This window comes from Drosophila santomea, chromosome 2R, assembly GCF_016746245.2.
Source record: "Drosophila santomea strain STO CAGO 1482 chromosome 2R, Prin_Dsan_1.1, whole genome shotgun sequence".
Lineage (NCBI taxonomy): Eukaryota > Metazoa > Arthropoda > Insecta > Diptera > Drosophilidae > Drosophila > Drosophila santomea.
The window spans coordinates 18,998,650-19,021,370 of record NC_053017.2 but is presented as its reverse complement, the minus strand read 5'-3'; the positions used below and the strand labels follow the sequence as shown (position 1 = coordinate 19,021,370).

General features: G+C 41.8%; 1 protein-coding gene and 1 long non-coding RNA gene across 3 annotated transcripts; one reads left to right on the top strand and one right to left on the bottom strand.

Annotated features, from left to right (window-relative positions):
• Positions 1-885: 885 nt before the first annotated feature.
• LOC120447213 lies at positions 886-22,505 on the top strand. Of its 2 annotated transcripts, none has more exons than XM_039628726.2 (8): positions 886-1,686; positions 12,301-12,346; positions 16,761-17,921; positions 17,986-18,122; positions 18,184-19,585; positions 19,645-20,499; positions 20,574-20,875; positions 20,934-22,505. In XM_039628726.2, the coding sequence occupies exons 3-8, from the start codon at positions 16,875-16,877 to the stop codon at positions 21,127-21,129; spliced, it is 3,939 nt and encodes a 1,312-aa protein (XP_039484660.1). In that variant the 5' UTR covers positions 886-1,686; positions 12,301-12,346; positions 16,761-16,874; the 3' UTR covers positions 21,130-22,505. The 2 variants fall into 2 exon arrangements, with proteins under 2 accessions (XP_039484660.1, XP_039484661.1); XM_039628727.2 differs by lacking the exon at positions 886-1,686 and adding an exon at positions 9,187-9,809.
• Positions 13,156-13,687, bottom strand: LOC120447214. Its single transcript, XR_005615923.1, has 2 exons — positions 13,393-13,687; positions 13,156-13,301 (listed from the first exon to the last, which is right to left on the bottom strand). It is a non-coding gene; the product is annotated as an uncharacterized LOC120447214 (long non-coding RNA).
• Positions 22,506-22,721: the final 216 nt, after the last annotated feature.

The following is a 22,721-nucleotide window of genomic DNA, read 5'->3' as shown; positions in this document are numbered from 1 at the left end:
AAAGAAAAAACCAAAAAGAAGTCAAAATCATATTTACACTACAAATACAATAAAAAGAAAATTGCAAAAAGATAAAACAAGAGTTGTAAGTTGCGTATTTTAACGGATCGTTCTGTCTGTCTCTTGTAGTGAGTTTCAACTTTGTGTTAAAACTGTTTAACAAGAAAAGAACTAAAGAATCACAACTGATATGTATTAATTAGACTTTAGAGTTGAACAAAGAACACAAAAAATAAATAAATATATATATTTGGAAAATTGCCGTTAAGCGCAATCGAGTTCCGTACCACGCAAGAAAAAACTTTTGGTTCAATAAAATTTACATCTAAAAGGAGAATTAAATATTATATACACCTCTATATATATATATATATGTATTATGTAAAGGCTTTACAATGCAGACTAATATATTTACATCATATGTACGTGTGTAGTTTTGCAAACAAAAAGTAATAAAAGAAATGAAATTAACAAGAATTAATATTGCAAAACACAAAAATATGACATTTTAAACTGAGAAACGTTTAACATAAATAATATTTTAAATATCAAGAACAAGGACTCTGTGTTTTATTTAGCAATAAATTTTCGTTGAAAAAGTGCTTGCTATCCATATAACTTAAAAATATTTGGATTTCAGTTTCAGGTAAGTTTGTCTAATAAAAAAAGGTATTTTGTTAGGTATTTATAAGCATTATCATCATAAGCATTATCAATCATATTATCATCGTAATATATTACTCATTTACAATTATTCGTTTAGTTCTGCTGAATAAACAAATTTTGAAAAAGTTTCTTTTCAACATGCTTTCGTGTCATACAGCCTTAAGAGCACAGCGCACTGGGATTTTCACCACACCGCGATAGGGTCACATTGACCCGCCCACAGCTGGTCTGGTCTCACAGTCTCACCTCACAGTTGTTTTGTTGGGAAAAAAAATAAACAATAATTTAGGTAGTGTTGTGCGCGACCAAAAAGTAGGAATTATGCGAATCTCGACAGCGAAAAGGCAACGCGATGCTAGCAATGAAAGTGTAGGCGTGAGTTTTCCGGATTTTCCAGCCTATCGGCACTCTCAGTGCACCTGTGTTGGCATTTCCACCGATTTTTTCGCCTGTGGAGCTGCAATGGCGCATAAGTTGAGAACGATCAATTTCGCTAAATAGAAAGAGCAATTAAGGATAAAGAGCGGTGTGTAGAGAGAGAGGAGAGCGAAGCGAAGAGAGCGGTACGTGGGTGCAGTTGAAAATAGCGAAAAAGAACCGTTTTACCCGTCAAAGAAGAGTTCATAAGTGGCGAATACAAATGTGAAAAGCCAATGAAAGCTGGCAATCCGTGGGTTATATAAAAAATATATAAGTAAATCAAGTGCCACGAAATGCAGGCTTGCAAAAATCGAAAATAAATCAATGATATAGACGCAAAGTCCAGGAAAAAGAAGAAGCAGCAGCAACACAGCTGAGTGCGTGTGTGTGAACGCTGATTGCCTGCAAGTGTTTTTGTGTGTGTAGTGTGTGCTCCAAGCAAGTGAAATCAATAATATTTGCAGCTAGAAGCAATTAATAAAAACTGCAATAATGTCAAAAAATCTAATTGAGGCAACAAATTAGCAAAGCCACAAAAGCAGGCTGCACTGCGCGAAAATTGTGCCTTTCCACGGATCTTCTGCTGCAAAGCGAAAGAAGGTATGTCGGCCATTTTATTGCGTTCTTCTCTTCTCACTTTTACGTATTTGGGGTCTAAAATAAAGTTCGCAAATTGTCATGTATGTACATCTAAAGTAAATATTATAATTTATATGAATTCTTCAGCTGCGAAGATTGCCTTTTAAACGAAGCTCTTAACTGAAAACAAAGCAGGAAACAACAAAGCATACACAAAACAAAAATCAAGATTTACGTACAATTAGAATGGTGGGCATAACTAAACCAAAAACCCATTAGATATGATGTTTTGCAGTAAGCAATTAAAACCAACTTTTTGAAGCTTTCGCCTCAGGTTGTTATTACGTTTATCAAATATACATTACATTGACCTTTCCCATATTTGTTCTGAGTGTATTAATGTTTCTCCATGTGTGCATACTTTGTTGATTAAGTTTATGGCCAAAGTAAGTGATTTCAATTCACATTTCACTGCCTCTGGTTCAATACTTATTTGCTGTCTTTTACTTCCCCTACTTTCCCCCACCCTTGCCTTCTCTTAATCAGCTGTGTCATGTGTGTGTGTGTGTGAGCGAATGAGAAAGAGAGCGCAAACAAAGAAACGGTTAGCGCCGACTTTGCTGTATCCTTGAATTCGTTGCGTTTCACGTCGCTTTGTTTCCTATTCCTTTTATGCGCAGAAGAAACCGACAACAAAGGAAATCACATTAAAAACGGTTGACAGTTTGAGTTTTCTTCCACATCCATATTGATTTAATATTTGCATTGATTTGTTTAAATGATTGCCAAAGGCGGACTGCTTACATAAGCAATTAGCTGCTGCGATTTTGCTGCCAAGTGCGCATTGCATCCGCAAAATCTTGGCAGGCAGGTTAAAGATGTTGCTCTCTAAGCGGACTAACGGTTGTCGGCGCCCTGTCATTTCCCCCCATTCGTTGGCGGCCATTTTAATCGTGCGAATCAAAGGCTACGTGAAAAGAAGGTGGGGAATGGGTACCTGTCAGTCTAATAACATTAAAGCTTATTGAGAAGTTAATACATTATCTAAGGCAATTATATATTAAAATTAAACTCAGAAAACAAAAGCAAACAATCGAAGATGCATTCTATGTAGGAGTATTACATTACATACGATGTAATTCCATATTGTATCCTTTTTTAAAGAGATATTTTTACCATGAACATTTTGTATTCGTTATCCACTTAATTAAATAACATTATAATTGATAATCATTTACGAATTAATTACTCACATGAAACATACTTGAATAACATTTGAATAGGATAGATTTAATTAACACCCGCATATGGATAATGCCGAATGAATCATGGAATGAATCGATCTGAATAATGAAACCGTATTATTTTTAACCCTGATTACGAGCCTCTATTTCACCATTCTCAGTCGAAGAAGGTCGGGTCTTTTCCCATTAAATATGTCAGCAAATATACTCACTCACCCAAGGGAAGGACACAGTAAAACCCCTGCGTGTCTGGTCGTTTTTATGGTTTTCCACGCTGTTAATGGAAGCCATAAGTGTGGTGTTGTAGTATACCCTGCACTCCGCCGCCGCGCAATTCTCAGTGTGAACTTTCGCCGATAAGGAGAAGTAAACCGTAGAAAAACCGCAGGCTTATCTCGCAGTCACCGAAACCCAAATTCGTTGTTTGCCTTACTGTTTGGTAAGTCCATTCGATGTTTCATTTATGAGTAGTTAAACGTGTATATTTATGGTATGTGGTTATGAGATAACCCGTTCCGAAATTCGAAACTGGAACTCCTGATAAGGTCTATCTCAGTTCCCAGTTCCCTGGGGTTATTGCATTACGATTCAGGGTCGTATATCACATTAGGTCTTGGGCTGATAACGACAGAACGTTGCCTCACTTAACTGCCCTTTGTTGAATTGCCCGCTTCTTTAAATGAGTTTCAATGAACATATCCTGGTTCTGTTTATTGGGAGCCATATAAATTGTGCACCACAACACACTTTTAAAGTCGCACCTTATCATTTAACACAATTATGATATACATAAATAAAAAATAAAACAATTATTCAAAAAACTACATATATTATATATGAAATCATTTGTATTTGAGCTAACGTTTATAAGCAGGGGTTCAAGAACCCATAAGTATCTCAAGGATAAACTTGGGATTTCATAAAACAGAAATCGACTTTGTTTGGGACTTATGGAACCTGTTCCTGGATCTTAGAACGCTGCCATCCGCGTGATTTCTTTGCCGGACTCTCTACTACGCATTATAGGTGTTCTCGAAATTCGCTCACAGAGAATCTTGATGGGGGGGCGGGATGAGAGTGGGAGGAAGTGCGATGAGAGCGGCAGAGAGGGAGAGAGAGAGAGAGTGGCTAACGCTCAGTGACCCCAACTTTTCAGCCGTTGACTTGTTCCGTTCCCGTTCCGTTGTTTTTGTTGTTGCTACCGCTCCTTCCCCGCTTTTGCGTTTTATTTTACGTTATTTTGTTTGTTGGGTTGAATGACTTTGGAACAACAACAAGAATAGCAAAAACAACGTGTGCCAGCCAGCAAAAAAAAACAGGAAAAATTAAAAGTAACAACATTTTTGGGGGCACTCGTCTTTCCCTCTCTCTCTCTCTCTCTCTCTCGGGGGAAAACAACAGAGAGAGATGTTAAGCCAACGAACCCACCAAAATTTTCAACAGCTGATTGGTTTGGGAGGTAGAAATCGAGAGGTTTTCAGGGGGAGGGTATGTGGGGATATGTGTACGTCTCGTCTGGAAAATGCACCTCCCTCTTCCGAATTTGTTGATTTACTTTGTGTTTAGAATAACTCGTTCATCCGAGGGTTGCTACAGTTGATGGTGGGGGAGGGGTAGAGGGTCTGGAGGGTCTAACAACAAATCATTGTTTTGATTGGTATTCGTGCAATGGCTTTGATGGAATTTGCATTTCTTTCAATTCGCCACTTTATCGCTTCAATCAAAGCAAACAAAAAATATAAAAACAAATCGAAATCATGTTCCATATGAGTTCTCTAAGTTGCCAACAAAAGCTTTTTGTTTAGATTTTTTTGTTGTCGTTTTGCTTCTTTTTGCTTTTACAGAAAAAAACATCATGTAGTCATCGCATGATTTTGGGATTGGTGGCAAAGTTGGTGGAGCATCTTGGTCTTGGGTAGGATCCATTTTTATTAAGAATTATGTATATACATATATTCCTTTTAGGCAAGTATAAATGCTATACCTACTTGCGTCATGGTATCGATGATAAATCATAAAAAAGCAATGATTCTACCCATTTGTTGAATGCTTGAAGTTAGAAATGTGGTGAAATAAATGTTATTTGTTTAGTAAGTGGGTGTTATGTAGATGTATGTATGTACATATGTATTCTTATCTCGACAATGCAATTTACCATTACTAACTTAATGAGATAGTCTTCAATTATTCAAGGACCCCACCATTCAAATGTCTGGCTGTCAACTGAGGCAGATAACCAAAACGCTGGGTCATTGGCCGTCTATGTATTGTTGGGGCCTGCGTCACCCCGTTTTTCCAATCACTCCCACAATCACCTCCCCAAATGGCCGCCACACTTGGCTTTGATGTCGCAGCTGTCTGCGCTCTCAACCTTAAACTTTCCGCTTTTCCGTGGAAAGCTCATTACAGTGTCACCTCGTTCGCCAGTTGTCCCCATTCCCCACACCTTTCCCCCACTTTTCTCCCCTTGTCGCTCACCTGACGAGTCAATCACAGTCACGTGTGGGCCAAATAACAAGAACAGCTGTGTTGGTGTGCCGGAAAACACGAAGGAAAACACACGACAGACACAAAGAGCAAAAATATCGGAAAGTAGACAATGCCAAGGGTTGAACAGTGGTTGTTCGCTATAATGGAAAACGCAAATTCGATAGCATTTTTATAGCTCGAAAATTATTTGCAGAAAAACATCGAAACGCAAAACTACTAAACAAAATAAACGATATAGTTATGTATATGTAGTTTTAAAACTAAAGTCTTTCCAGGAGAAAAGAATTTATTTGATTATTTTACAAGTCTTCCAAACACACGTTATTCTTAAGCAGGATCCACTGTACAATGCACACGCGTTACATGAGCTGCCCCCAGCCGTTCTTGTGTTAGTGCCTCGTCTGCCTTGAGTCTATATTTGCTCGCAATCAATCCAAGGTTTTTCCAAGGGTTTAAAAACTCGAAACTTTTCAACTGCGTTCTTTGCAATTTTACAATTGCTGGGGCGGCAAAACGCCCTATAATTTATAAGTTATGGTAAACAAATCAACACATGTGGTCTTTCTTAAAGATTGAAACAAAGTATAAGCAACGCAGTGTACAGTGATGTCTCGCTTATGTAATCACTCGTGAAGGTGAACAAAAACTGCGAGATTCTTTATAAACTGCCTGAGTTCTATAGCATACGGAAGATTCAAATTAATTTAGCAAAGAAATGTTTCTCAACTACTCTTGTTTTGAATATGAAGATTATCATCAAACTTTGTTCGTTCACAGCAGCGTATACTGTAATTTTGTTAGACGAGTTTTGTTTTCCTCTTTTGCGGGCTGTCTGCTTTCATAAGGTTTTTAACCGTTTTATTATCAAAACAGCTGATCGACGCAACTAAGTGTGTGTTTGTATCTGTGTGCGGAAAACAACTGCGCATATAAAAACCGAAAGAGAGAGAGGGATAGAGTTAGCCCTTTTTAAAGAGCGTTCGAAAGAGAGAGACGGAAAGAAAAAGCAAGCTTGGAAAACATTTTAATTCGCTGAAAGTATTAGTGGAAAAATTAACAATAAACTTAAACTATGCCAACCATGCTCATTCGCAGACTTGAACGTTTTTCGCATTCCATCTTAATTAAAATTAAGCGAAGAAAGCCAGCCGTCAATCAGTGGAACTTTTCAAGCTTCGAAGCCAATGTATAGAAGAAAAAAACAAAAAAGGGGTCTGCAAAAAATCACAAAAAAAAAAGACATTTACGCCCAAGGGCTTTTGTGATCTCATCTTCTCATTTATGTAAAGCGCCCCCTGGCGATAATTTGTGCGTGGAAAATTTTTGGTTTCGAGCAAGACTTTCCATAAGAATGAAGGAGGGAGTACATACAAACATAACTACCTGTAACTGAAGTTCCCTAAAATTGAATTCCACTTGCGCGCGATAAAGGAAGGTGGGAAAGAAAACAGTAAATATTTGTCTCGAACTTGTTATCAGGGGTTGGGAAAATTGGGAGTCGTCTGGCTCTCAGATGAGAAAAAAACCCAGAAAACGATTGATAGATAGAGCTGCTAATCGGTCCACGCGGTTTCTCCATTAATTATTGACTTGACGTCACTCGACAAGCGATATATAACAGGAAAAAGATAAAGATTGTAAAGAGGAATTCAGATGATGCAAGGAAAAACATTTGCTTCAGTAAATACAAGATTTGTCATGAATTAAAAAGTGTCACAATCATTCAAAACTAAGTATTTACAACCAAATTGAGTTGAAAGATGTTGTTGAATTGTGTCAACGCCAAAAGAAAATGCATTACTGCCATCGGTAACAGTGCGTTGTAACTTGGGTTTTTTCTTTGTCTGGATGAAGGGGGTCAACAGCAGTTCTTGTTTTCCTGTTTGGCCAGGATGGCGGCGAGTGGAGTGGTGTAGAGTGGGGTAAGGGGGAGTGAGGGGAAGCCCAGAGCCCAGACTTTTTCGTCTGGTCTTCGCTTTCGCATTGGTGTTTGGGCATTTCTTTGTCTGGCAGCCTGCCGCCTGCTTCTTTGTTGTCGCCGTGAATCCGTGTATCCGTGTCTCTGAGTATCTCAGTATCTGAGTATTTGAGTTCGAGTTTGAGTTTGAGTATCTGAGTATCCTTCGGTTCCAGCAAGTTGGGTTACTCGAGTTCACTTCTTCGCTGCTTTTTCTGCAGACGGACGACTGACAACTATCTGTGGACATAGCGTTTGTGGCGGCTGCTCCTACAGTGGCCAACGGTTAAGAGAAACTCTGGACTTGCCAGCCAACTTTATATGCCGGTTGTGTGCCAACGAAATCGCTTTCGTACATAAATCAATCTAAGAGGGTTTGTTAAAGACTTAAAGAGCTTAAAATAAAAGTGTCTGTTATTTTTCTAATAGTAATTAACTATCAGTTCGACGTTTAAATTATTGATAACCTCAAATCATTCAACAAATCTATTATTTGTTTGATTTTCGGCTTTTGTTTATACGAGTTACTTGGATGCAGGGATATTATCTATCGATACTATGAAGTTTTCCAAAAAGAAAATAAATCTTTTGAAATAATATCAACTACAAATCATATCAGCATGTTGAAAAGAGCAGCAGCATTCAGAATGTACGGGCGTGCTGGTTGTTCCGCTGATAAGATTCGCATCGCAGCAGAACGGAGGAAATGAAAGACTAAGATAGGCGGAGCAAGGGAGAAAGAGGGAGACGCAGAGAAAGAGAGACAGAGAGGGAGAGCGGCCAAACATAAGTTCTGAATGTTGTTGCTGTTGTCTGGGTCGCTGACGATTTTTGGGGCCTGCTATGTACGGATATATGTAAGTATGTATGTATGTGTAATCGCTCATACCTATATACACTGAAAGCGCATGCGTTTTTGTTGTTTTTTGGCGCTCCACGACTGTTTCGCTTCTTCAAGAAATCTGCCAACAAGTACCCGAGTTGTTGTGTGCATGCATATATACATATACATACATAAATATATATCGCTATATATACATACATACGAACGAACGCTATTTTCGTACATAAGGCAAAACAACACTCGACAACATGGCATCTCGAACATATGGAAACGGGTTCTCTATCTCTGTCTTTTTCTCTTTTTATTTAAACAACGCGCATGTGTGTAAGTGTGTGCGTGTATCTGTGTTTGGTGTATTTGTGAGTGGCTTTTGTTATTGAATCGCTATCGCAACAACATTTGCTCTTGCCCTACTAAAATACAAAAAGGGTTTCACCAAAGCAAGCCATTCCATTTCATAACAATCAAATAACATTGCGATAACATAGCCATCTTTCTATTTTCTTTCATCTATGCTTTGTTATATGTGAAGAAAACGTTTTATGTAACGATTTTTATATTCTTAATCTCGAAACATGCGATTAGGTTCGCACACACGACTCTCCACTGTAATTTGCAGTTGTCGATCTCTGGCTTACCTATTTACTGGGCTTATCATATGGGCTTATTTACTTTTTTCGAGTTCCGCCTTGGTGTTGGTGAGCTCCATATGATTTTTGTGTACATTTTTGGCCTGCGCAACAGCAACATGTTGCCACTGGGCTGGCCAGCAACATGTTGCCGCACAAATAAACCCACAAAAACTACTGGCCAAATGTACGACGTAGTTATCCCCGCCACCGCGAGGGGTGCACATACATACATATCTACAAATATCTAGCCACACACACACTGTATATACACGTACATAGTATATACATAAACAAAGCGCTGCTGGCTGCTCAGCTGTTTTAGAAAGTTGCCGTCAGCAGCAGCGAACGGTTCGCAGCGCTTGGCTCCTCCGCTCAATTTTCCATTCATTTCATTTCGAGACGTCGAAGCGAACACACGCGTCACCAGCCATTGAGTAGAGTACAGAAATTCAGAAATACAGAAATTCAGAAATACAGAAGAGCAAAGAGGAAAAAAAACTCGAGAGCTGCAGAAAATATAATTCTACCCAATAGGCAATATATTTTTTCCCAGTGTGCGCGCGTGTGTGAGTGAAGTGCAGAGACGCTCCGAAAAGAAATACGACAAAATAAAAGCCACAAAATCTAAGCAAACAAGTTTGTTTGGCTAATATTAAACGCGTTTACCTGCGAAACACGAACCGTATAAGAAATATACACACATAACGCGCTGTTCAAGAGCGTTGAGAATTCAAATGCAGCTAAGCGAACGCCCAAAAATATGTGGCCAGTGCCATTTAATCAGCCTCAGGACTAGAAGCCAATTAATCCAACAAAATCAAAGGCGACTCAAATCCGCATCGGTTAATACCTAAAACATGAACTTCTAACATCTACTTGAGTGTGTATTCCAATTTGCAAATTGCACCCGCAAACAAAATCAGAAATAAAATTGGGAAGTTTTTGAAAAGCTGTGTGTGAACAGCTACAAAGAAAAGGTTGGTGCACAAAAACCAAAATAATTGTATGGCTTTAACGTTAGCTGCCTGCCAAGTTAGTTGTTTGCCCATCTCTATGTGTTTGTGGCCACTCAGCTGGTTAGCTGCGCATGTGTTGGTGACGTAATGCCCGAGCACACGCCACTAACACTTGTGCAGCGCAATTGGCGAGGTTCCGCAACCCCCATCCCCATCCCCTTCCCTATCCCCACCCCCACCGCCATCACCCACTACACGTCAGCCACCCACACAGTTGGCAATAATTGAAGATCGCTCACAACGACAGTGGGGCGTCTGTACAAGGTACTATTCTGTATTGTAATGTAAGAGGTACACGATTTAGAGCTCTGAAGACCTTGACAATTAAAATGATTAGTGTATACCACAATTTCAGAGCAACGAATTTAAAGAAAAGTAAAAAACAAAAACTAGCTCGTGGTTTTTAAAAAAATTATATATTATTCTGATTACCAGCTTAAAGCCTTGAACTACAAAAAAGTTTTACCATATTGCTGTTAACTGGATTTTCAGTAACCTCAACCCATTTTTGATTGCTTGCGTAAGAAATGCATACATCTAAATTTCAAAGTCTTAATAGAGAAGCTTCTTAAAAATGTGGTGCAAGTTGAGCTTAGGGAGCGGGGCCTGTGGCTGGTCATTTGTGTAGGTGAAGCACTTTGGGAGACTATGTGACGCCCCCTTCGATGTTATTTGACACACACCCATGCACACACACACACAAAACAGCACACACACAGCAGCACACATAATTTACTGAAAAGTCAATTCAAATCATGCTCTCTGACGGCCCCCCCGTTCCTTTCCCTCTCCCTCTCTTTCCACCCCCCTATCGCTATCTCTATCTTTCCACTCCCTGAAATGTGGTTTTTGTGTGCTGTAAAAAGTCAGGAAAACTACTCGAGTTTTTTTTTTTTTAATATAATTGACACACATTTTCTAATTGTGGCGTTGCATTTGCTGTGTGTCAACACTTTGGTTGCTGCTTTGCATGGGGCACTTACTATGTATCCACCCTGCTTTTGAACTTCTTTACTCGTCGCTCCCCTTTGTAACCTGTTTGCCTCAATCAGCTGTGCGGAAACAAAGGCAGCAAATGGCTACAGTCAGAGATCATGAAATCATGTAACAGAAAGCTACACGAGCTCAAAGAATAAAATGCGCAATACTTTAACCACCCACGTGTTCGGGTTGTTAGATCACATCTATAAGAATAAGGAGGAGGAAAAGATCATGATTATGTATGACATACATTTTTAGTAACAATAAGAAAATTGGGCAAATAAATTATTTTTTAAAACGTAATATTTAATATGTTATAAGTTATATGTTCGGAATTTATTTCTCTTTATCGAGTGAGCACTTTAGAAAGAAAGGTCACTTTAAAAGCAATGCAAAGAATTAAACAGAACGATAACAGGACAAACTTTCACTATCTGTGAACCTGCCTTTTATATAAGTGAAAGTGTTTACTTTTTTCGTCTTTGGCAGATGAGCCAAAAAAAAAAAAAAATAAAATAGCCAGGTCAGCACCAGCTGTTCTTCTTATGAAATTGAACTTTGGTTAAAGTTTTGCTGCGGTTTTTACACGTACACTCGACCAATTTATATCAATTCAGATAGGGGAAAAAAAAGTACATAAATGAAATGTAACGAACTCGGACCCTCACACACACACACATGCATACTTTTGTCATAGTAATTTTATACGTGCGCAGTTGAAATGTAAATGAATAAGGGGGAAAGGCAAACAGTGGGTTAGGGGGCGTCAGAAAGAGAGGCAGGAAAAAGAATTGGAGTTGGAAAAGTATCAAGTGAATAAGGTGACGAGCAAGGGAGAGGGAAGATCGTGCGGATGGGGGTTAAAGGAAGGCATTAACACGTCTTGCGGTCATTTGCTTTTCGAGAGAATAAGTGCGTGTGTTCTTTATATTTTTTGCTCTCGATTTGCAAGAAATATTTTGGCTAAAAATAAAAACGTGCTCGTCCTGTTCTGGCTGGCTCCGTCTCACTCTCCATCCAGTCCTCTTCCTCTCTTTCGCCCACTCCAGCGGCTGGCCTCAACTCCCCATGGGTGCGAGCGAGACGAGCTCACGTGCTCTCGCATTACACACACACGTGGAGGAAGAAGAGCACCATAACTGGACTGCGTTTGTTTACATTTTTGCTTTGTTTTTGCCTCGTTGTTTTTGCCCACTTTGATTTTGCGGCTGTGTTTTTATTTTTATTTACTGCGCACATGTGAGCATCAGCAGGGCAATGTGGGTGGGGGAGAGAGCGCGAATCGAGAGAAGGGTGGAGAGCGGGAGAGTGAAAATACCTCAACTTTATTTGTTGTGTAAGAGAATCAGGGTGTCTCACTCTCTGTAATTATTAAGTTTTTTCAATGTTACATTTCCTGTTCATTTACCACTTAGTTTACTGCAATGGTATTTCCTTTTCTAATCTTATTTCTTATATCTTTTCGTTTCAGCAAAAAAAAGCAAAAAAATAATGGAATTTTAACAAAGTTTTGAAAGGTAAGTGAAGGGGGATTTATAAAAAAAAACCTTGACTTCTTTTTTGATATGATAACAAGTATAGGATAGTGTTAAAAAGTTAGTTGTTAAAGCTTTCTGGGTTATAAACTAAAAATAACTTAAGATATTTTACTAGATTTAAACCTAATTTGACGGAACCTTTGGGTAAATAAGTTTAAATATAAAAGTTGAAGCTACTTTTTGAAGTTTCAACGCTATATCATGCAACTCTCTATATTGGATGATCATGCTGATAAGCCTTTTCCCCCAACAAAGTGCTCTTTGTGCCGTTCGTAGGAGAGAAAAAATAGAGATAGATAAAGAGGATGGGTGATAAATGGGGTGGGCTACATGTAACCCATCAAAGGTGCGGCCCCCTAGAAACACACAAAAAAGAAAAACTAAAGCTCGCTCAGCTGTGAAGGCTTATGATTGGGAGGGTCACCACCACATGAGTGTTCAAACACGCACACACACACACACACATACAGAAAATGGGCTTTTGTAAGGTCGGCAGCGAGGTCAATCAGTGTTTGGAAAAGCGATTGTCTTGAAGTCTTCCTGGGAAATGAAAATTGAATAAGACATACGGACATACAGGGCAAATCCCTTACAATGCAATAAAATATTAATGGTATTCAGGCAGCTATTTACATTGATTCATCATTGGGCTTTAACTTTCAAAACGAATTAAAGGAATACCCAAAATACTATTTAAACTTACTTTGATATCAATGATTTTATAAGTAAATTAAAATGGTAACGTTAATAGGCCTTGAAAAATGTATTAAAAAGCATGGGTTTCAAGATTTTTCTTACTTATCTCCATTGCATCTCAAGAATTTTATTGTGACTTCCGCTTAATATGACACATTTCCAAGTTAACGAACTTCTGCAGCTAACGAGTATAAACAAGTATAATTAACTTTTTACGGTGACGCATTCGGCAGGATGACTAAAGGGAAACAAAATCATATGAGATGATGTTGATGTTGAAAGCAATAAACAAAGTCGTTTTCTTTGTCTGTGCCTTTCGTTGCACTCACGTGTTAACTTTTCTTTGTTGTTTCATAATGCCGAAAAGGGGACGCCGAAATGGAAACCTCAAAAACAAACGAAAGGCGAACGGAACTTGTTTTTCTGAAAAGTTGCAACATAACAATTTTCCACTCGCGGTCGTTTTTCGTTTTCCTATCTGCTTTGAACTGGTTATTGTGTTGTGCAGCGCCCCCTGGCGGCGGGTTTCGTTACCAGCCTTTCACTCCGCTTGGCGCGCCTTCAAAATTTGTTATCCGTTCGATTTGTATACCCTTCAGATAGTGTATCTTTCAGTTTGTTTGTCTCTTGATCTACATTTAAATAGGACAGATTTCTGTTAGAAGGTGTAGTTGCAGGATTGTAATTAATTACATACAACTTTATTATAATTTGGTACCTATATAAATATTGGAGTAATATTTCTGGCACAGGTTAATGCATTTTCTCTCTTATTTTAACCAAAGTAGGGTATAAAAAGTTAAGTTGCGCTTGTTACTTCCCGTTCCCGCATTCGTTTTCCTTCTGCCATTCGCCTCGCCTGCATTTTCCGCTTGGCAATCAAATTTTGTGTACTGTGCGTCAAAAAAAAGGGAAATACACGCAACAATTAATGGGAAAAAATCAAACGAAACAAAAATGTGCAATAAATAAATAATTCAAGCAAGACAATCTACGTACGAACACAAGTGCAGCGCGCGTTGCAAAATCAAAAAGCATGCCAAGGACGTTGGCCGAGCTAAATGAAATTAGTCCAACAATGCGCCCCCTGCCCCACCAGCTTTTCCGCCCCTCACCCCACCCCCTTCTCGGCCTGCTCTCGATCGCTTTGCCAAGAAGAAGTGGTGACAATTATCAACAGAGTGTGCCAGTGGAGGGGGAGGAGGTGGAAAGACTATAGCATATGACAAACCTTTTTCGATCAACTTAATTGCTGCTGCTTTTACATCTCCGCTTTGCTCAATGTGCAATTATTTAAGCAGGCATTAAAGATTTCCTACAGCAATTAGTTACAAGGCTACTATCTACTGAAAATTGCCTCAATTAGGGTTTTTCACATTTGCCAACTAAAATATTTTGCTTTTACAGTCGAGATACTTACAAATCGATTTGCACTATAATGTAGTATTTTCGTTTTATTTATCTAAAATAATTAACACAAATTTAAATTTAAATTTAAAACTATTTTACATGGCATATTTGAGAAAAATATTATACATTTAAAACAAAAATTTGATGTTTTTATAAAATAATACAAATTTGTCATATTAATAAACAATGACAATCTGATATTTTAATTTGTAAGTATTTCCCTACGTGTCCCGTGCGATTTTCCACTTTTGTCATTTTCCGACATTTCCTCGAACATCGCGCGTTTTTCTTCCAACTGCGTCATCGAGTATAATTTCCATTTTCGGGTGGCAAGCGAGTTTTGCGCCGTTTTCCGCCAGCGAGATGTAAATGATAATGGTCAGCTGAAAGGGAGGGGAACAGAAATGAATTTGGCAATAATGTAATCGAAATATTATTAAACTCTGGCGTACCGTTCGCCTGTCCCCATTTCCATACGGGTTATCGCGTCTGTATGGGTCGTCTATTGTGGGCCAAGAGTATTTTATATAGTATACATGTATCTATATAAACGCGAATGTGCCATAAACAAAACTCAACACTCACACACACACGGGCACAGCAAACATTGCAAAGCAATACAAAAATCAGATGTTTTCTAATACAAACACAGAGAGAGAGGCAAAAGCTTGCGCTCTCTTGCTCTCTTTTTTTTCCCCTTATGTATCCGTGTCTGTCTCGCGCGCTACTTATGTATTGTGTATGCAGGTCAAGAAGAAACGCAAAAACAAAAAGCAAAAGTAAAGACAAACATGTTTACCCAAGAGAGCGCGCTCTCTCTCTCTCTCTCTCTTTTCAGCTGGCAACATGTTGCACGCGATAATCGCCATACATGTGCACCACTTGCATGTTTGCCTCTTAAGTTGGTTTTGTATTTCGATTCGCGATTCGCGATTCGCGGTTCTGCTGTTGCCAAGCAAAGTTTTAGAGAAATAATAAATAACAAGAAATGCATAAATAGAATTGCGAAACGCAAGATGATTTTGTGTAGCAAACAGAGTTTTTACTCTCTCCACCATAATTATCTGGATAAATATTATAATATATATGTACATATAAAAATATTTATCAACAATAAGCAAACAAATATTTTCTGCAGAATTTAATCATTCTATAAAGTTTTGAGGCGATTTGAGTTGCTTCATTTCCCGCATTAAAATTCTTCCATTTACATTTTGATTATGATTCTCCAAATTAAACACATCAAATCTAATGTCTTTAAGTTTCAAATAAAACACAACAATTTTATTCATTTATTTAAAATATAAATAAGTGACATACACACACCTTTAAGCAACTCATCTTGTAGAGCATCCATGTAGAATGTGCCACAGAACGACCTTCAAATTCTCACACAGATACACACCCACACCAGTGCGCTGCTGTTGCGAAGCCTGGCTCAATGACGTCACACGCTAGCAACATGTTGTTGCTAAGCTGTCGAGCCGTGCGACTTTCGTGGGGCCGAAAGAGGGGGGTGGTGGGGGTGTTTGATGCATTGTGCATTGCCAAACGGCTGACATGTTGCTCCTAACTGGGTCTCCGGTTAAGTAACGACCTGGTTTCCAACTCTGCTCGTTTTTTCTCGCTTACCAGTGTGCATGTGCATGTGCATGTGCATATGAGTGTTAGGTTTAGTGCGGTGCACATGATGATTTCAGGCCAAAATGGGGCCGTGTCAGTGGGGCAGTCGCAGTTAAACAATTGGCCAAGAGAATTGTGCTGGTCTTTTGTTGCTTCCGCACCGGAAGGATAAACCAAAGTAAACCATGTCAGGAGTACATAATGCCCAGTACATAGTACACGGACCTTGGGGATTGGATTCAAGTTGAGGGTGCTGCTTTCGCCATTCGACCTTCGCCACTTGCAGTGGGTGGGCGGTGGGCGGGAGTCTGCCAGCTGCATCTGTTGCTGGGCTTATTTATAGAACAGCCTTGCGGATTTCGCAAGGAAGTCAAGGGTACATTACCATGAGTCTGCCAACCTAGTTTTATCCAACCTAGTTTAGTCCAACCTAGTTCAATCCTAGTTTAAGCTACAAATTGCGTAATTTAAAGTCTCTAAAAGTCAGTAAAGTGTATGTAGGTATCTAATGTTTAACTAAAAATAGATTATATTGTATGTCCTAGAACGTATGACATTTTAAACATAAAGTTAGGCAATCATTTTCTACGTGAAACTATACGTCTTTGTTACATTAGTTTATCTGCCACTAGACTTTTTAAACATGTACTGTTTACTTTTTCAGTGTACTTCTGGTGCAAGAAGCAGCAGCAGCAGCAATAGCTAGCGGAATCGGATCCGGAACCGGAAATAGCATCAGATCCTGCGGACGGGCAACCAACCGAGCGACCGACCGAACATGATACCGACAAGCGTCACCAACTCGCCGCCACCAGCGGGTTTGGGCCAGAATGGAGCATCTGCCTCCTTGGGCTCGGCTACTGCGGCGGCTGGTGGGATGCTGTCCGGCTTGGGAATGGTAGGGGGGGTCTCTGCAAGTGGGTCGGCAGGAACAGGAGCTCAGAACAACTACAGTTCCGTTGTGCTCGGCCTGGCATCGCTGATACTCGAGGGCAGACCCATTGCAGACGATGAGTACCAGCAGCAGACGGTGGGAATAGTTGGAGCAGGATCAGCAGCTGGATCTGGGGGCGGACGCCTCTCGCCACGACCCTCCACCTCCAGGGCGGCCATCAACATCACAACGAATCCCTATGGTACCATGGGAGGATCGGAAAATAGAGCCGGCTTTGGAAGTGGTTCGACCGGGTCGCCCAGCAGTAGTTCCCTAACCCACCAGCGCTGGACACAGAAGCTCTGCCAGCTGCGTCAGATATCGCCGGCTGCCCAAACGATGAGCGCTGAACCGGAGTTGGTTTCCCTGGCCATCAATGATCTCAACAAAGATCATGGCGACTATGAAATTGTACGACGTGTCATGCTCAATCGAGCTGGTGCAACAACGGGTCTGGTTAGCAGCGCCGGTGGTGGAACCAACAATTCCAGTGCCGCCAGTTCACCGGGCTCCAATTCATCGGACAACATTCTCCACTCGCTGCAATCGCTGGCCACCACCTGCTTACGAGGTGGACCTGCCTTGGCACCGCCACCACTTGAGTCTAGACCTCTGAATCTTGCCTTTCACTGGTCGAGTTTGGGGGGAGCTGGTGGCCGAGGAGTGGGAGGATTAGGAGGATTAGGAGGAGCAGCAGCAAGCACTAGCAACACACCAACACCAACAACAACGGCAACTGCCACTGCCAGCAGCGGAGCAAGTAGCTCCGCATCGCGGCCCAAACACGGGCCGCACTGTGATCAGTTCCTCAGGAAGATGGGTCTGGCCAAGGGCGAGATGCCATCCGAGGCTGAGGAGCACATCTGTGATATGTCCTACGTGAATATGACCGTAAGTCCAAAAAAATTAATCACTTACTTCCTTGTGCCTATTTAAATCTTGAATTCATTTGCAGTGCAACCGTTGGCGGGCGTATTGCATGAAAATGGAGGCCATCCTGGCCAGACGCGAGCCCGTTTGCATCGAGGTTTACCTGGGTCCCGTGAGCCAAAAGCTCCTGCTGGAGCAGTGGATCATAAGCGGCAAGGAGAAGTAAGACTTAGAGATATACATTTAACTTTAAATGTCTAACATCATCTCCTTCCGTTTAAAGAGTTCCACCACCCACGATGACGTTGACTTCGCTGTGCAGCGCCATTCGGAGTCAGTTGTACTTCTCCCAGATAGTGGCCTGGTGTGATCTGCTCCGCAAGTGTGATCCATCGGTGTACGACAGTGGCCGCGTTATCTTTTCCAACTGCGGCAACAATGCTGGAGATTTGGCGACCAGCTACACAACATGCGGTGGCCAGAAGAGACCACGTCTTAACATCTTCTACAGGATCAAGCAGCACAACACCAATAGCAGCACCAATAGTGGGCTGCATCAGGAGGATGGCTTCAGTGCCAAGGCCAATGTGCACAATTTTCCCAACGTCAATGTTTCGGAGAGCTACAGCATCTCTGTAAGCGTGCGCAGTTTGCCAAGGATTAATGGTGGCCTGCCGCATGTGGAGCCATTGCCTCCTAGTCCAGCTCCACGGAGTTTGAGGCCGTGCGGAGGAGATCCGGCTAGTACGCCCACTGGAGGCGGTGGACTTCATGCTGCCACGCCGACTGGCCTGGGTGCCAGGACTAGTGCTCTCACCCCAACGACAACGACAACGGCTGGCGGCTCCAACTGTGATAATGTAAAACCAGGAATGGGACAGGTATTGGACGAACTCGATGGGGACTCGAGTTTCAGCCATCGGGAGAGGCAGCTGCAGAAGTATCGCAAGCGAATGCAGCGAAGGGACAAGAAGAGGGAGAGAAAAGCAACACCCGAGCGGGAAAGTAATCGACAACAATCGGAGGAACCGATGGAAGAGGGCGAGGAGTCACAGACGCCGTCCCAGACGCCGTCAGAAACGCAATCCCTAGCCTTGACATTGCAGCAACCAAGGCGCATCGCCATGATCTCCACGGGCACGCAAACTTCTTTAAGTAGTTGTCAGCAATGTGGCAGTGAGAAGACTCTCCTCTGTCTCAGCTGTACGGGTGGAGCACATGGTGGTGGGTCTAACGGAGCAGCAAATGGATCAGCTAATATATCGACAAATGGAGTGTCAGATGATGGAGATGATAGCGACACCACAGCATCCGAAATGGAGGAGACCTCCACTTGCAGCCTAAGTAGCGCTGATCTCATTGTGGGCACACCCCGCAACAACGCGGAGCTCTTACTTCAGGCCATCCAACGCACGCCAAAGAACCGAAATCGGAAGCCCCATCCAGGGGCTTCGAATCACGATGCTCCACTAGGAACCTCCTGTCGTAACGCCGATCTCAATGGGGGGCAGAACAACAATATTCTGAAGGCCACACCCGCCGCCAGTGGCTGCCAAGTTTGCAAGCGCCAGAAGACCCAGCACAACTTTGCAAATGGCAAGGTCCACCAACCCACCAATGGGAAGCAGGCGAGCAATGGCTTTGCCAGCATGCATAAGGAGGCGGAGAAGCCACATGATGTTCAGGTGAGTTCTTGCGACTAATCCGAGGAATATGTTTAACTAATGAAGCTCTATGTACACAGATTCTCTCCACCAAGCTGACGCCCAACATCGAACGCTGCTCCCTTAATCCTGTAGAGCGCTGCAAGACTCCACCGCCGGGTGTAGCCGACCACATAGTGGTGCAGTTCAAGACGCCGCTGAGCCAAGTGCCAGCCAAGCATCAACCGGATGCGATGGTGCCGTTGCAGCAGCAACAGCTGGGCAAATCCTCACCGAAGCCAGCTCAACTCAGGTTGAATTGTGGTTCTAATTTGTTGGAGAGTGAGACTCCGCCACCTATTACATCGCCACAGATGCGAAAGGTACTGCCCAAGGTGAACCTTACAACGATCTTCTGCAGTTCGGCGCCCATCGCCATCGGCTGTCCCGCCTTCAGTTTTGATCCAGCTGCCTTGAGTCATGCCCATTCGCAGTTGCTAGCTCCGGATGTCAGCGTTACGCCGCCAGTGCAGAAATCCTTCTCTGCTCCCACATTGCCACATGCAGCTTCTCTGTCCGTGTCGCCTAGATTCTCCAAACAAGCGTTGGCCGCCCACAAGCGGCGCTCCCGCCATTTGAGCGATCGTAGCGATCGAAGTTCCCTTGGATCCGATGAGCAGTTGTCCGATGAGGATCTCGAATCCGGCCTATGCAGTCCAGCCGGTGGATCTCCGTTGAAATGTCGCGCCAGAATGGCGGCTCATTTTGCAGGACGTCCTCTGCTGGGTAATCTGGAGGAATCTCTGCTACAGAGAAGGCTCATGCCCAAGATCGAGGTGATGGGCTTTAAGCTGCAGCTGGGAGCCTCCGGCGGATTCTGTCCCACCCAGCTGACCATCCCAGCCGTCTCTTACTTCTACGAACTGCATGGCGAGACGCTCAGCACGCCCTATTTGGTAAGTTCTTACAATAGCGTTTTAGTTTTTCAGAAAAATGGAATTAAGGAATGTGGAAAATCTCTTTTTTGCAGTGCGAGATTCGTCTGCCGCGCAAGGGATATTCGGTTCCCAGGTCGGGCACGGTTCAGGCCACGCTACTAAATCCCATGGGCACGGTGGTACGGATGTTTGTGATACCCTACGACATGCGGGACATGCCACCGCTGCACCGCACCTTCATTCGGCAGCGCATTCTGGCCGAGGAGCTCAGCCAGGAGCAGGATGAGGGGCACAAAATGCCACGGAGTCCCACAGTCACTAGCACCACCAGCAAGCTGGGACACTTCATCAGCGCCGAGCAAATGAAGCGGCTGCGCTACTCCATACACCTCAGGTAAAGAGACACCTCCAATCACATAGATCAACTAACACATCGTTTGCAATCCATCCAGGTTCCAGACATCGCGCTCCGGACGATTGTGCCTGCATACGGACATCCGACTGCTGATCTCACGCCGCACTGATTGCGATACGGCGGCCGCACACGCGAAGGGCGTTTTGGAGGCACCCAATGAGCTGGTCACGGACACAATGATGCCAGCTGAGCCGCGCTACAGTGCGCGACAGGAGAGCGCCGGCAGGATTTAGTAGCTACTGCAAGCCCTGGGCGGCACCTTTGAGCTGCTACGCCGCCTGTGCAAGCAGCTCCAGAACAAGTGGCAGCAGCGGGAGGCAAGGGACCTGTGGCAGTGGCCCAGATACCAATTGTAGGAGAAGATGGAGCAGAAACGGGAGAGCCAGGAAGATACGGAGGGCAGGTGGCGAAACAAACTCCTGTGTGTGTGTGTGTGACAACCAACCAATTGCTTTACTAGTTATCGTTTAATTTATCCCTAAGCTTAGTTTCCTTTAATATTTTTGGTATTTTACCTCGTGCGAGGTTTTGTTCGTTTAGTTTGAGTTTGAATTGATGAATTTGAACAATTGGAAAATTTGCGCGAAAACATTGCGAAAGTAAAAATGTTGAATATGAAAGCAATCGAATCGGTCAGTCAGCCAGACGAGCGAAGCAAAATTATCTGCATCCGTATCTGTGTAACTGCAATTGTATCTCTATTTTAAACTCTATCTTTTGGGGTCCACAATACACGAGGGTGAAGCGGAGCAACTAGCAATACTAAAAACTATGCAATGTGTGAGTGTGAAATCGCAAGGGAGTTAAATACGTATATAGAGGGCATGCATGCAGATACCACATACAATATATATTTGAATATATATTTATGTACCATAATCGTCGTGTAGCGTCAGCAATTTTAAAGGCAATTTGCGAAGGGGGGTCAGCGATTTGCAGTAGGGAATAGTTTTGGGAATTAGGAGATCAGTTCAGATCAGATCAGATATGTGCGCTCATATCGATCGTTGTTGTTAGTGTGTAGTGTGTTTTAACCACAGAAATTAAAGAATGCAAACGATTTCGTTGAGTGCAAGTTTCAAATGAATTAACCCGCTAGTTTCGATTTTAATTTCGTATTTCCGTTCTGAGAGTGTCTATTAAGCGTGCCTGTGATACGATATGAGCTGCATGTGGGGGTATTTCTAATAGAGTTTTTAGTTAAATACAATTTTGTCATTTTTCCTTTTGTTTTCGGTTTACAAACTACGGATTAGTTAACCAATTTTGTTTTCCATACGCAATAAGTGCTTGGAGTTTTTTGCACGCCATGCAATCGTCGACTTCAAGCGCATCTGTACTTCAATAATATGACTACTATACGGATCTAGATGTGTTGAATTCTAACCAAATTCTTATTTTCCAATTGATACCTGACTATAACTATTGTATAACAACGTACTACACAGCTATTAACAAATTTTCAATCTAGGTGGTATGAAAAACAAATGAAAAATTACATATAAAAATGAGATAAACTCGAAAAAACAAAAAAAAAACAAAAAAGCGAAACAATAAAGAAATAGTCGATGGGGATATGCATTAAAACCATCGACTGAGAATCATACAATTTACTTTGTTCAATTTGTTTTAAGTAGAGAGCTTAATGTGCGCTGTCAATAGCAATTATATGTGTAACAATAACACCAATATACAATACAATGATTCAATAAAGGGAATGTGTTTTTTTTTTTGGGTAAGGCAATCAAATTCAGTGACTGCAAAATGTAACTATTTAATATCATTAAAAAAAGTGCTAGTTTTTGTGTCCCATATTAAGTAAATT